Source organism: Tasmannia lanceolata, unplaced genomic scaffold (genome assembly GCF_043159265.1).
Source record: "Tasmannia lanceolata isolate RefF3 unplaced genomic scaffold, GAP_Taslan_0.1 ptg000006l, whole genome shotgun sequence".
Lineage (NCBI taxonomy): Eukaryota > Viridiplantae > Streptophyta > Magnoliopsida > Canellales > Winteraceae > Tasmannia > Tasmannia lanceolata.
The window spans coordinates 48,011,331-48,027,053 of NW_027518683.1; the positions used below are offsets into that span (position 1 = coordinate 48,011,331).

The 15,723-nt window shown below is 36.7% G+C and overlaps 1 protein-coding gene across 2 annotated transcripts in view; it reads right to left on the reverse strand.

Moving 5' to 3' along the window:
• LOC143880423 (UPF0481 protein At3g47200-like) overlaps positions 1-15,723 on the reverse strand; it is a 146,690-nt gene that overhangs the window by 36,258 nt on the left and 94,709 nt on the right. For both annotated transcript variants that reach the window (XM_077383419.1, XM_077383420.1), the window contains exons 2-3: positions 13,827-14,003; positions 10,344-10,436 (exon numbers count right to left, since the gene is read on the reverse strand). In XM_077383419.1, the coding sequence (XP_077239534.1) occupies positions 10,344-10,436; positions 13,827-14,003 (270 nt within the window). The remainder of the gene's footprint in view (positions 1-10,343; positions 10,437-13,826; positions 14,004-15,723) is intronic.

Consider the following 15,723-nt stretch of genomic DNA (forward strand, 5'->3'; position numbering starts at 1 on the left):
CTAACCGATCGACTCGAGGCCTCCTAACTCTAGGGACACTCACACGACAGGACATACCATATCAATACAAATCAAGACAAACTCCTAACTCTAGAACACTACCTAAACAGCTAGGACATACTCCTAACTCTAGAGGAAGATCTTTTTCAAAATGGTTTGAATATTTTTGTAACTTTGAAAGATTTAAAATTTTTATTTTTAAAGGTTTGGCTGGACTTGGGATGTGGATCCCAAGCTGCACTACGTACCTCGTGGAAGAGGATCAAGCCAACGTAGTTCGAAACGAACTCTCTACCTATCAAACACTTACGGCAAATCAACTATGCTCTAATAATACTATTATAAGAGCAAATGAGTCAAAGACTCTCTAATGACAGTAACTGGAGAATAAATGAGTCAAAGACTCTCTAATAAAAGCGACTAAAGGATAAACGAGTCAAAGACTCTCTAATAAGAGCAACTGATAACACTGAAATGAGATAACGAAGTCAAAGACTCTCTAATAATACTGCAAATAAAACAGATGAGTCAAAGACTCTCTAAAAACGGAAACACGAGTCAAAGACTCCAATGACACCAACTAAAAGATAAATGAGTCAAAGACTCTCTAAAGGAAAAGAAACACGAGTCAAAGACTCCACTAACATTAACTAAAGGATTAATGAGTAAAGACTCTCTAAAAGAGATGAAAAACACGAGTCAAAGACTCCACTAACACCAACTAAAGGATATATGAGTCAAAGACTCTCTAAAGGAAAAGAAATACGAGTCAAAGACTCCACTAACACTAACTAAAGGATAAATGAGTCAAAGACTCTCTAAAAGAGATGAAAATACGAGTCAAAGACTCCACTAACACCAACTAAAGGATATATGAGTCAAAGACTCTCTAAAGGAAAAGAAATACGAGTCAAAGACTCCACTAACACCAACTAAAGGATAAATGAGTCAAAGACTCTCTAAAAGAGATGAAAATACGAGTCAAAGACTCCACTAACACCAACTAAAGGATATATAAGTCAAAGACTCTCTAAAGGAAAAGAAACACGAGTCAAAGACTCTACTAACACCAACTAAAGGCTAAATGAGTCAAAGACTCTCTAAAGGAAAAGAAACATGAGTCAAAGACTCTACTAACACCAACTAAAGGATAAATGAGTCAAAGACTCTCTAAAAGAGATGAAAACACGAGTCAAAGACTCTACTAACACCGACTAAAGGATATATGAGTCAAAGACTCTCTAAAGGAAAAGAAACACGAGTCAAAGACTCCACTAACACCAACTAAAGGATAAATGAGTCAAAGACTCTCTAAAAGAGATGAAAACACGAGTCAAATCAGATAATATAAGATTGAAAATCTGTGATCAAGATGAGATGAGATAGCATAAGATTGCTTTCAACGGATGGATCATGAATGACTAATCCTATGAGATCTTTGGAAATGAATGGGATTTACATCCTAACCCCAAAGGAAAAGTTTTTTAATCTTCGCACATTTTATCAGTGTTACCTGAAGGCATCAACCCTAACCATAATCTAGCGGAGTGGAGAGAGGATCTTGACTCATGACTTTGTTTGTGTACCTAGGACCGATCGTAGCCATTGGAAGATGGACTACGGCCTAATCTAGACACAAATGGGTAGGATATCCTAAACTAGGCTTACACACGTGATGCACATGTGTTCGTATACTACATGCATGTGTGGGTTAATCTAGGGGTAAGGCCAAGAGTTCCCTTAGCGCGAATCCATGTTCGATATACTGTACCAGTGTCCGGCGTATCAGTACGTGAACAAGAGATCCGTTTACGTACCATAAAGGTACTAGGCTAAGGGTGGAATGCTTCTCTAGCACAGAGGCACCAGGTGATGAAATCCCAGTCAACCATGCTAGATAACACTCCGGGTTCCTAAAATAGGATGTGTGTGCATGTGAGATGCAGGAGTTTAGATGAAAGTGATGTAAGTGTGTGCAATAAGTTCGCGCAATCTATGATGCCTTCAGATTTTGTTAGATTAAGTTTGAGTAAATGTGATGAGCAAATAAAGCATACAAAACTACTATTTATAATTACTATTGACAACTACTATTCAAAACTACTATTCAAAGCTACTATTCAAAGCTACTATTCAAAGCTACTATTCAAAGCTACTATTCAAAGCTACTATTCAAAAGTACTATTCAAAAGTACTATTCAAAAGTACTATTCAAAAGTACTATTCAAAAGTACTATTCAAAAGTACTATTCAAAAGTACTATTCAAAAGTACTATTCAAAAGTACTATTCATACATCGGCGGGCCCCACACAAACGGGTCCCACATCGGCGGGCCCCACAATAGCGGGCCCCACATCAGCGGGCCCCACATCGGCGGGCCCCACACAAACGGGTCCCACATCGGTAATTGAAAACGAAATAACAATTAAATATTCCACCGAAAGAAAAATAATAATACTTAATTAATAGTAATCATCGCGGTCAAAAAAATTAATAATTTAATAATATTAATAACCGACAAAAATAATAATTTAAATAAAATAATCATTACGGTCAAAAAACAATAATTAATCACCGACAAAATTAATAATTTAATAATATTAATCGACGAAAATAATGATTTAATAATATTAATCGACCTGGTACTGTTCACGCAACCTTTACTATTCACGAAAATAAAAATTTAATCCTATTACTATTCAAACAGCTGTTACTATTCTCGATAATTTAATATTAATAATCAACGAACAGTCAAACATGCAATGATGAAACGACAAAAAAAAATTAAAAATAAATAAATAAATAAACATAAAAAATGAAAATACCTGAGCGTAAGGGTGGCCGGAGTTGGGGCCGGATTCCGGCATAGCCGGTCGGAGGTGGTGATGATCGGACTCCGACGAAATTTCTGTCGGAGAAGAAGATCCTTCTCTCTCTCTCTCTTTTCTCTCTGCAGATCTCTCCTTCTTTTTTTTTCTTTTCTTTTTTTAAAAATAAAAAAAATAAAATAAAATGAAGAAGAAGAAGTTGGAAGTGGGGTGGAGGAGATGGTGGTAGGGCTGGAAATGGCCGAATAGTGGTGGTTTGGGTTTTGCAGAGGAGAAAAGGGGAAAATGAAGGAGAAGGTGGAGATGGTTCGACGGTGGTGATCGGATTCCGGCAAGCTTGCCGGAATCAATGGAGGTGGTGGCTGTTGGTGGTTGTGATTGGGTGAAAGCTCGATCGGAGGTGGTGATGAGGGAAAATATGGGCGGCTCCGGTGGGATGTGGTCGGAGGAGTTGGGTTGCAGAAATAGGATGGAGGCAAAGATGAGGTGGTGGCCGATCCGATCGGAGCTCCGGCACCGTTGCCGGAGGAGAAGCTCTCTCTCTCCCTTTCTCTGTATTTTTTTTTTTTTTTTTTTTTTTTTTTTTTTGTAGAAATGAGCTCCCCTCTTCCTCTCTCTCTCTATCTTTTTTTTTGTCTTTTACCAATGAGCTCCTCCCCCTTCGTTTTTTGATTTTTTTTATATAGGTTAAAATAACCTGTTGATATCTGCACCCCCATTTGATGGGCGCACAAAAATGGATGAGTCGCGCCCGCCATTGTTGTCTTATTTGGCCTGGGCGCGACCATCACAGGATAACTCACCCCCCTCTTCAACTGGATATCCCATTCTGCAGATAATTCACCCCCCTTTGGATTTGTACTATGCACCCTCTCCCGGCTCGTCTTATTTGACAAATCGGGTCGGATTTCAATGAAATTTTACGGGGACCTATGGGGGACCCTAACCTAGCTTAGGGTGCAATTCGAGATCCTAACTTGGTGATTAGATGGGGCTTCGCCCAAGCACAGCGAACTTGGGTCCGGTCAAAATGGGGTGTCTACAGGTGTCTACACCCATGCATAAGATAAAAAGGACTACAAAAAAAAATCAATCTCCTAGGTTTTCATGGCCAAACTGTAAACCAAGTTTGATGGATCAAGGGCTTCTGATCATCGGATTAATGGGTTCACAACATTTGCCCAAAACGGTTATCCTTCGGATCAACGGCGTTCTAGATATATTGTTGGAATTATAAACGTAAATCTCTAATATCGAATATATAATGAATAATACCTTTTGTATATATTGCTTTGTCGAGTAAGTAACTAAACTAACTAAATAAATATTATTAATATCAAAGTTGAGAGTATGAAACAATCAGTTGAGGCACAAGCCAAAACACATAGTATTAGTACAAAATATCAAAATTATCAAAATTAAGAGTAAAAACACTTATAGGGTGAGGCATGGGTCAAAACCCATTGTCCTTAAGACAAGACTAGCAAAACCAACCGTGAGATGAATGGTAAGGAAGTAATTTAAGATAAAATAGAAAAGGGAAAATTATTAAAAAAAATGCAAACTTTTGCTGAAATTGTGAATCAAGGGTAGAGTTATTAAAAGCGTGAAAGAGGGGCTGTCAGGTACTTTTTAAACTCCCTTAGGACAAGAATACCCTTCTTGCTTTTCCCTCCACCTTTTAGGGCTCTAATCCCAATGCCCTTTCACCTCTAACTTTTTTAATAATTTTCCCATAAATAAATAATAAAAGGTGTGTTATCGACTTAGAGTCACGATGTGGGTGCATCACCATGACACGCTAGTCATCGTGATGCTTTTTGTATTTTGTCCTTTTCTCGAATTCTTTTCAAGCATAAATTTGGGCCCTTAAATCTGATATTCAAGAAAAGTTTTCAATTATACCCTACCTTTTCTCGGCATTCCGGACGCAATGGTACTGGTTTCGTAACAATGTGAGACCTGTAGGTTGCTTTTCCGCGAATCTCTGCTTTTCTTGGGCACTGAATATTCCAACTTTTCTTGGGTTTAGGATCATAAACAGAAAAAGTTCTGAACTGTACCCTTAAGTTTTTCGGCATTTCGGACGCAATGGTATAGTTTTCAGAATAATCCAAGATCAGTAGGTTGTTGTTCTCTATGTTTTCACTATAAAATGGCTTCGAATTTTGTCACTAGGGTTTGGGAAACACTCCTAAATTTTGATGGAATATTACGAGCACCCTAAGGTACTATGTGTATCAGTTTTGGTCTGATTGGATTAATGGAACCAGTACTACCGCTAGCACTTTTTTAAATAATGGAACCACTATCTTGGAAACAGAACTATTATTTCTAACTTAGGAACCGCTCTTTTCATACTGAAACCACTATTTTGATATTAGAACCACTCTTTTCATAATGAAAAAACCACTCTTTTCAGACTAGAACCACTCTTTTGATATTGGAACCACTCTTTTCATCATGGAACCACTCTTTTAATATTGGAACCATTCTTTCAAACTGGAACCACTTTGTTCAAGAGTTCGAATGACCTTTCGGACTTTCGATAGGAGTCTAGTAGTTTCTGATGGAAATGATACCCAATCGGGAGTCCGACGGAAATAATCGAAAGTCCGAGTCGGACTCCCGATTGGGTACCACTTCCATCACAAACTACTGGACTCCTATCGGAAGTCCAAAAGGTCATTCGGACTCCCGAACGAAATGGTTCTAGTATTAAAAGAGTGGTTCCTATGTGAGAAATAGTAGTTCCAATATCAAAAGAGTGGTTCCATAATCAAAAGTGTGGTTCCAGTATGAAAAGAGTGTCAAAATTAAAATTGATGTTCGAAAACATGTACACCTCTGGCCAAATAGTGGCTATAAGGTCTAAATTCTACCAATGTAAGTATCATGTGTAGCAACAAGGGTCCCCAAAACAATGCGAGTTTGTCCAAGGATGCAAGGTCAACATTTTGAGTGTTTTCAAGTGTGGTTCCGACGTATAAATAGTGGTTCCAAGTGTTTATTTACTGATTATGAGTGTTTAAACCACTAATGATACACCCATGATCACTTTTACAACCAATGAAATACTATTACAATGTATGAACCACTATTTACACTCTTGGAACCATAATTTACACTCTTGGAACCACTATTTAATTAATCGAAACTGCTAAATTGTGGTTCCGAGGTCTACATAATGGTTCCAAGTGTATACATACTGATTATGAGTGCTTAAACCACTATTAATACACTCATGATCACTTTTACTACCAATGAAATACTATTACAATGTATGAACCCCAATTTACACTCTTGGGACCATAATTTACACCATTTGGAACCACTATTTAATCAATCGAAACCACTAAATTGTGGTTCCGAGGTCTACATAATGGTTCCCATTGTATACATACTGATTATGAGTACCTAAACCACTATTAATACACTCATTATCACTTTTGCAACCAATGAAATACTATTTTAATGTATGAACCCCTATTTTTACACTTGGAACCATAATTTACACTCTTGGAACCATTATTTAATTATCGAAACCACTAAATTGTGGTTCCGATGTTTACATAGTGGTTCCGATTATATACATACTGATTTTGAATACCTAAACCACTATTAATACACTTATGATCAATTTTGGAACCACTGAAATACTATTACAATGTATGAACCCTTATTTTTACACTTGGAACCATAATTTACCCTCTTAGAACCACTATTTAATCAATCGAAACCACTAAATTATGGTTCCGGTGTCTACATAATGGTTCTGATTGTACACATACTGATTTTGAGTACCTAAACCAATATTAATACACTTATAATCACTTTTGGAACCACTAAAATACTTTTACAATGTATGAACCCCTATTTACACTCTTGGAACCATAATTTACACTCTTTGAACCACTATTTAATCAATCGAAACCACTAAATTGTGGTTCCGAGGTCTACATAATGGTTCTGATTGTATACATACTGATTATGAGTACTTGAACCACTATTAATACACTCATGATCACTTTTACAACCAGTGAAATACTATTACAATGTATGAACCCTATTTACACTCTTGGAACCATAATTTACATTCTTGGAACCACTATTTAATCATTTGAAACTGAGAGAGAGAGAGGTCAATATATATATATGTAACCAAACAAAGACACCATTGTAAAGAGGATGAAAATAAACCAAATCACAAAAAACAGAAAAACATGAAAAGAACATGTAAAACCTAAGTGGAGGAGAATGGACCAACCGGAGCATACGTTTATCACCCAAAGCAAACTAAAGAGAACCAATGGAGTTTTTTTTTTCAAATGGCAATGGCAATGGACTTTCTAATGTATGGCAATGGCAAGCTTTTGTGGTATCCGATTTTTTCCCGTGTTGCGCAGCACGACAGGGGATCACCACATCGGGTTTTTATGGGAGTGTTATTTGATCTGTGCTGCTTCAGAACTCGGAACCGTGGTCCTAACTTCGCAAGATAGAGAAACTCAGAGTCGCCACCTAGGTTAGGGCCTAGGACTCGTGTCTATTATTCCAAGGAAATGAGTAACGACTCGAATTTCATTGGAAGAATAGTAATCATGGGTTCCTTTGCTTTGGACGTAGAACCTTATACTTTGCTCTGTTTGCCTTAAGGCATGATCCTCACAAATATCTGGGTAAGGGTTATGGTGACAATCGAAGAAGGTGTTAGGCACCCCCCTTGCCCGGATTAATCTGGTCTCTTCACTTGGATTGGCATTTTTCGAAGAATTTGAATCATGATAAGTTATCTTTTTATCCTTTATTTTGGTTATGCTTAATTTCAGGGCGTAAATGAAATGAATGTACAGAAAAAATCAGAAAATAAGCGGTTGTGGCTTAGTCTCGTTTGAGACCATATGTCACAAACCCAAGGAGGGAATTACAACTGATCACAATTGAGTCGCCAAATCTAACGGAAAAGACATTATTGAAAGTAAAGGAAAAACGCCGAAAATAAGCGGTTACGACTTAGTCCCGTTTGAGACCATATGTCACAAACCCAATGAGGGAATTGCAACTAATCCCAATTGAGTCGCCAAATCTAACGGAAAAATACAGTGCGGAAAGTAAAAGAAAAGCAGAGGGATTTATGTCATAATTTGCTAAGCCGTGCGACCAAGATTTTATGACGTCACCACCTCGTACTTTACTTGTAAAGGAAATTACAGAAAGCTGTAAATTGCTAAAGTAAAAGAAAGGCAGAGGGGTTTATATTATAATTTGCTCAGCTGTGCGACTAAGATTTTATGACGTCACCACCTTGTATTTTACTTGTAAAGGAAATTACAGAAAGCTGTAAATTGCAGAAATAAAAAGAAAGGTAGGGGATTTATATCATAAGCTCTTTGGGCTTAACCACGGTGAACTTATGATGCCACCACCTTGTACCTTACTTTGTAAATGAAATTGCAGATAGATGGTAAATTAATGTTATTTTACCAGTATAATTGGGCAGCGTTACTGCGCTGTTTGGAGAATATGAGCTCTGAAGCTGACGAGATTTCGGTAGCGTAACGACGCTATGCGGCTGAAAGAGCTCTGAAGTTGTCGAAATTTCGGCAGAACAATAGCTACTATTGAAAAGTAGCTCGCAGTTCTGCAAAATTCAATAGAACAACGGCGTAAAAAGAGGATGTCGCTCCGAACCTTTGGAATTTCGGCGGAGTGCCGACGCCCGGTGTGAGCTACCTAGTGTTTCTCTACTTTCTCTCTTCTAAAAAGTAAGCTAATTAGGTGTTTTTCTGAAATTTCTGCAGGAGTTCAGTGTATAGAAATACATCGAAGGATGGTGTATACACCAAAAGAGGGGAGAGAAAACCCCAAAAAGAGGAGAGAGAGGGAGAAGAGGAATGAGAAACCCTTACCCCCCCTCCTATTTATAGGGTTTTTTTTTTTCGGGGGGGGGGGTAGATATTTTGTGCCAAAGTCGGTCAAAATTCGCCCTGGGCGAATTTGGTGGTTTTTGCCTCTTTTACTGCTCGTTTTTAAAACGTGCATAACTTTTTCGTTTGAACTCGGATTTACGCGCAGTCATGTGCGTTGGATTCGTCGTTTCACGTACTTTCCAATGAACCTAATATTGCTTGGTTTTGAAAGATAAAGTATCATTTGATTTGCCAAAAAAAGTCGAGTGCTATGTAAAACAGGCTTTCTGGTTGCCGAAAAGGCGGATGCTGCGTAAAAATAGATTTTTCGATTGCTTCCCCGGGATAAGATCATTTTCAGAATTTATTCCCTTTTGTAAATACCCTAAAGAGAGATTAAGAGAAACCTAACTGGTGCTCTGGGACTCGTCATAAGGTTCTTCCTCGCGACACCTATCATTAGTACCGCCTTGACAAAATTGGGTGTCTACAGCTTCAATGGAGTTTCTCATGTTTGGATGGCTTAGGGAAGAAGAAGGTAAAAGGTGAAAATGAGGTAGGTGAAAAGTGCATGGGGATTAGAGCTACAAGGTGGAGGGAAAAGCAAGGAGGGTATTCTTGTCCTAAAGCACTCTAAAAGCACCTGACAACCCCTCTTTTTTTATTTTAACAACTCTACTCTTGATTCACAATTTCAGCAAATGTTTGCATTTTTTTAATAATTATCTCAAAAGAAAAAGAAATTGAAAATTGATTAAAGAACAAAATAGATGGGTGGAGTAATTGTAAGAGTTTTATATTTGGGTAGGGTCATGCAAGAGAAAGATATTGAACAAAATAGTTATTTATTATATAAATAGGTTAAATATTATAATTTATCGAGATTTGGAAATAAAAGGATAAATTCTGAACCTGCAATAAAGAATAATATGATTTAACTACTCTAGATCGAAAAGATATTAAATGGTGAAAAATAAAGAATGGTATATATCATACAAAGGTGAGGCCGACTATTTGTAATACATTTGTATCTACATTTTATATGAGTTTTTCCATATTTTCTAACGCTATGATTGTCACCTTCCTTGTTTCTATTAATGTCTAAATAGTTGAGATGATATTCCAAGATCAAAATGGCATTACAAATAAGAGCTTAAATGAAATGAATATTTGGATTTTCGCATAAAGACGATCCTTGATCTGATGATGTCATCCTCTTGATCTATAATGTCTCGTCTCAGATAATCTAAAACAATGACATTTGTAGCCCTTAATCTTACATATGGTTTGGTTGTTGCCTGCCAGATCAAATGTCTACATAAAATAATTATGTTCTATGTCTGACCTGATATTGTTTTGGTAAGATTCAATCCGGGTGTTGTTTGTACATAATCCTAATTGAATTTTATTCACGATATCTTATCTAATAATAGCAAACGAAATGAATGAATCAAACATAAGAAATGAAAGCAAATATAGGTGTTTGAGCTCTTATGTTATAATACTTGTTTGACAAAAAGGAAGGTATCGAAGAAAAATTAAACCTTGAAAAATAAGGTTTGGATTTGCATTTGTAAGATTTCCAAGCAAAAGTTGGACGCTTACCGATTTATTGGAGGCAAGAGTCATTGAGGCAAGGACTGGAGCAGGGGCAGGGGCAGGGGTAGGAGCCATAAACGGGACGCCAACAGAAGCATCCTACATAAAAAAATGGAAAATAAAACCCACAACAAATGGCATTTTCACTAACAAAAATACTCAGCTATCTAAACTATGTAGGTTGAAATGTCATATTGGCCCTACTGCTAAGGAGTGTCCTTGGACATTTGATGAAACCTTCAGGGGCCGTTTGGATACGCCTTGGATTTGGATTTGGAGGTGAATTTGGATCTTTAAATCCAAATTCGACGTTTGGCAAGCCTTTACGACATCTGGATTTGGATTTGGATTTGAGTGTAATTTTTTGGATTTATAAATCCTTTATGCGAGAGGTTATTTATAAATCTAAATGTGACCCGTAAGGGGTTAAAATGACCAAAATATACCAAAGAAGTGTTAAATGACTAAAGTACCCATATGACATTAAAAAATGATCAAAATATGTTGTATTAGGTAAAATGACTAGAAAACAACCCGGTCAGGCAAAATGACCGAAATACCCTATACCAAGTAAAAATGAAAAAAATACCCCCGAGTCGTGCAAAATGACTAAAATACCCTTATGACATAAAAATGATCAAAATAACCTCATATAGGGTAAATGACTAGAATACCCCAAGATTATGGAAAATTACTAAAATACCCCTTATATCAAGTAAAAATGACCAATGGCTCATAAAAAATGACTAAAATGACTAAGAATACCCTCTATGAGATAAAAATGATAAAAATATGCCATATTAGGTAAAATGACTAGAATACCCCCAGGTCAAGCAAAGTGACTGAAATACCCCTATACCAGGTAAAAATGAAAAAATACCCCCGAGTCGTGTAAAATGACTAAAATACCCTTATGACATAAAAATGATAAAAATAAACCTCATATAGGGTAAAATGACTAGAATACCCCAAGATCATAGAAAATTACTGAAATACCCCTATATCAAGTAAAAATTACCCATGGCTCATGAAAAATGACAAATGACTAAAAATACCCTCATGAGATAAAAATGATAAAAATATGCCATATTAGGTAAAATCCGGATCATGCAAAATGACCGAAATACACCTATACTAGGGGAAAATGACCAAATACCCTGAGTCATGGAAAATGACAAACAGCCTTATGACATAAAAAATGATCAAAACAGCCCCATATAGGGTAAAATGACTAGAATACTCCTGGATCATGGAAAATGGCTGAAATGCCTCTATATCAAGTATTTTAGGGCATTTTGGTTTTGTTAGATTTCAAATTCAAATCCAAAGATCATCCAAACAAAAAAAAATTAATTTAGATTTGAAATCCAAATCTATACATGGTCATCCAAACGGCATTATTTATAAATTTGTGAATTTTAAAATTCTGGATTTTGAATCCATTGATTTTGGAAATCCAAATTCACCTCCAAATCCAAATCCAAGGGGTATCCAAACGGGCCTCAAGGAATTTCAAGATTCTTAAGAATCCTCAGATATTAACATAGACCAAAACAATTCTATAGAGAAGAAAAACTATTGGAAATACACCTACACACATAAACACAAAGACAGAGAAGGAGAGTATTTTCAAGTTGTACCTTCAAAAGACAAAACCTTCCTATATAGAAGAAAACCCATTGAAAATAGATACCCAGGACCACACACACAAACACACACACACACACACACACACACACACACACACACACACACACACACACACATATATATATATATATATATATATATATATATATATATATATATATATATATATATATATATATATATAGGGAAAGGTGTGCGTACTCGGTCGAGTAGATAAGCTTATCTACTCGGTCGGGTTAAAAACAGTGGGGGCCCACATTTTTGGGGTGATCCAAACCATTCATTTGAAAGGCCCTTACCTAGATAGGGTGTCCACAAAAAATCAGCCCCATAGGATCATCCTAACCCATGCAACAGTGGAGGGAAAAATGAGGAAAAATGGACAAACACAGCTTGTCCACAAATCTGCCCATATTCCCCTCCACTGTTGCATGGGTTAGGATGATCCTATGGGGCTGATTTTTTGTGGACACCCTATCTAGATAAGGGCCTTTCAAATGAATGGTTTGGATCACCCAAAAAATGTGGGCCCCCACTGTTTTTAACCCGACCGAGTAGATAAGCTTATCTACTCGACCGAGTACGCACACCTTTTCCTATATATATATATATATATATATATATATATATATATAGAGAGAGAGAGAGAGAGAGAGAGAGAGAGAGAGAGAGAGAGAGAGAGAGAGAGAGATTACAAAGCAATCTCTTGCATGTGCTCTTACTTTCATAGATCAATTGAGAGAATTAAGAATTGAAAAAATAATGAGGCAAAATAGATAAATCTACAATTAGAAGGGAAAAAACAATGTAAATGAAATACTTAAACTGATTGAAGAACGCATACCAAAGAAAATCAAACGACCATGACAACAAGCTTAGAAACAAAAGATGCCCATAAGGCAATACTAGTGGGACCAACCGTGCAATGAACGGTTAGGAAATAATTTACGCTCGAAAAGGAAAATAAATTTAAATTTGATTCAAGAACAAAATAGATGGGTTGAGTAATTGTATGAGTTTTAAATTTGGGAAGGGTCATGTAAGAGAAAGATATAGAACAAAATAGTTATCAACTACATAAATAGGTTTAATATAACGATTTATCAAGATTTGTAAGAAAAAACAAACATTTTGAACCTGCAATCAATTATCCCAACGGAGCAAAGAACATGATGTATCTACTCTAGATCCAAAAGAAATTAAATGGTGAAAAATAAAGAATGGTATAAATCATAGAAATGTGAGGCCGTCTATATGTAATACGTTTGTATCTAATATGATTTTTTCCATATTTTATAACCCTATTGTTGTCGCCTTCCTCGGTTCTATTAATGTCTTAATAGTTGACAGGATTTTCCAAAATAAAAAAGGCATTACAACTAAGATCTTAAATGTAACAAACATTTGGATTTTCGCCTAAAGAAGATCCTTGATCTGATGATGCCATCCTCTTGATCTATAATTTCTCATCTCAGATAATCTAAAATAATGACACTTGTAGTCCTTAATCATACATATGGAATGGTTGTTGCCTACCAGATCAAAGGTCTACATCAACTAATTTTGTTCCATGTCTGACTTTATATTGTTTTGGTAAGATTCAATTTGGGTGCTGTTTGTACATAATCCTAATTGTATTTTATTCACGGCATTTGATTCAGTAATAGCAAATGAAATGAAAGAATCAAACATAATAAATGAAAGGAAATAGAGGTGGTTGAGCTCAATGTTATAATACATGTTTGACAAAAAAGGAAGGCCACAAAGCAAAATTAAACTTTGAACGTTAAGATTTGGATTTGTGTTTGTAGGATCTCCAAGCAAAAGTTGGATGCTTACCCTTTCACCGGAGCCTAGAGTCAGTGGGGATGGGGCAGAGGCAGGGGCAGGGGCAGCGGCAGTGGCATCGGCAGGGACTAGGGCAGGGCCTGGGGCAGGGGTTGGGGCTGGCGCAAGGGCATGGGCTGGGGCAGGGCCAGGAGCTGGAGCCATAACAGGGACAGCAGCAGAAGCAGCCTACATAAAAAATGGAAAAAACCCACAATTAATGCCATGTTTCATTAACAAAAATGATCAGCTACCTAAACTATGTAGGTTGAAACTTCATATTGGCCCTACTGCTAAGGAGTACTCTTGGACATTTGATGAAACCAGTAAGTAATTTCAAAATTCTTAAGAATCCTCAGATATTAACAAAGACCAAAAAAATCCTATAGAGAAGAAAAACTATTGGAAATACACCCACACACATGAAAACAGAGATAGAGAAGGAGAGCATTTTCAAGTCGTAAACAGAGATAGAGAGAACAAAACCTTCCTACATAGAAGAAAACCCATTGAATATACATACGCACTGGCCCATACACGCAAACACACGCACAGATGTAGAGAGAGAGAGAGAGAGAGAGAGAGAGAGCCCAATTACCAAGCAACCTTTTGCATGTGCTCTTACTTTCATAGATGAATTGAGAGAATAAAGGAATGGAAAAATAATGAGGCAAAACAGATAAATCAACAATTAGAAGGGAAACAACAATGGAAATAAAATACTTAAAATGATTGAAGAATGCGTACCAAAAGACCATGACAACCAGCTTAGGAATAGAAGACTTCCTTAAGGCAATACTAGTGGGACCAACCATGAGATGCACGGTTAGGAAATAATTTAAGATCGAAAAGAAAAAGAAATTGAAATTTGATCCAAGAACAAAATAGATGGGTAGACAAAGCTGTGTCCCAACCATCTATGTGAAGTACTCAAACCTTACTGACTCATATGTCCCAACCACATATGCCAAAGCTGTGTCAAATCAGTCACATGATTTTCTTCTGTAGAAATGGCTGCTCCACCTACCACAGTCTTTCCCATCAACTCGTATAAATAATTTTTGATCATCTTTGCCTTCATGACCAAAAGATAACTATTTACAACTTTCAGAGTTCCACCATCTCCAGTAAACAGACATCCACTAGTGTCTAAAGCATCAAAAGAAATCAAATTTTTCTTCAGCTTTGGAACATGTCTAACTCCTGTCAAGGTTCTAATGGTCCCATCATACATCTTTAAATTTACTGTGCTTATCTCAACTGTCTTGCAAGAATTGTCATTCCTCATCAAAACCGAGCCACCATTCTACTACTCATATGTAGAGAACAAATGTCTTTGTAGGCACATATGAAAAGAACATCCTGTATTAAGGATCCACGCTTCATGATAACAATCAATCCCTGATGAGGCAGTGAGCACCTTACCGTAGTCTTCATCTGAGTTTTCTTCTACCACACTTACTTGTTCTGAAGCCTCTCCTTGCTTCTTTTCTGAGTCTTCCTTATGTTTTCAGCATTCTTTCTTTACATGCTCAATTTATGGAAATAGAAACACTATATCTTGCCTTTCCCTGTTTTCAATTTTGACCTAGACTTGCCTTGATTATTCCCTTTCTCCCAATCTAGTGGTCTACCTTTGAAAATCAAACCTTTTGCTTGCTTCTCACCTGTAGGCCTCTTTCTTATCTCCTTAGAAAGTAGAGCAGAAGTGACGTCATCTAGCTTTATAGTATCCTTATCATAAAGTAGTGTTGTAACCAAATGTTCATACCATGGAGGTGGAGAAGTCAACAAAATCAAGGCCTTGTCTTCATCATCAATTCTCACATCAATATTCGATAATTGACAAATTATCTTGTTATAGGCATTCAAGTTTTCTATCACTTCAGTCCCTTCCTTCATATTCAAG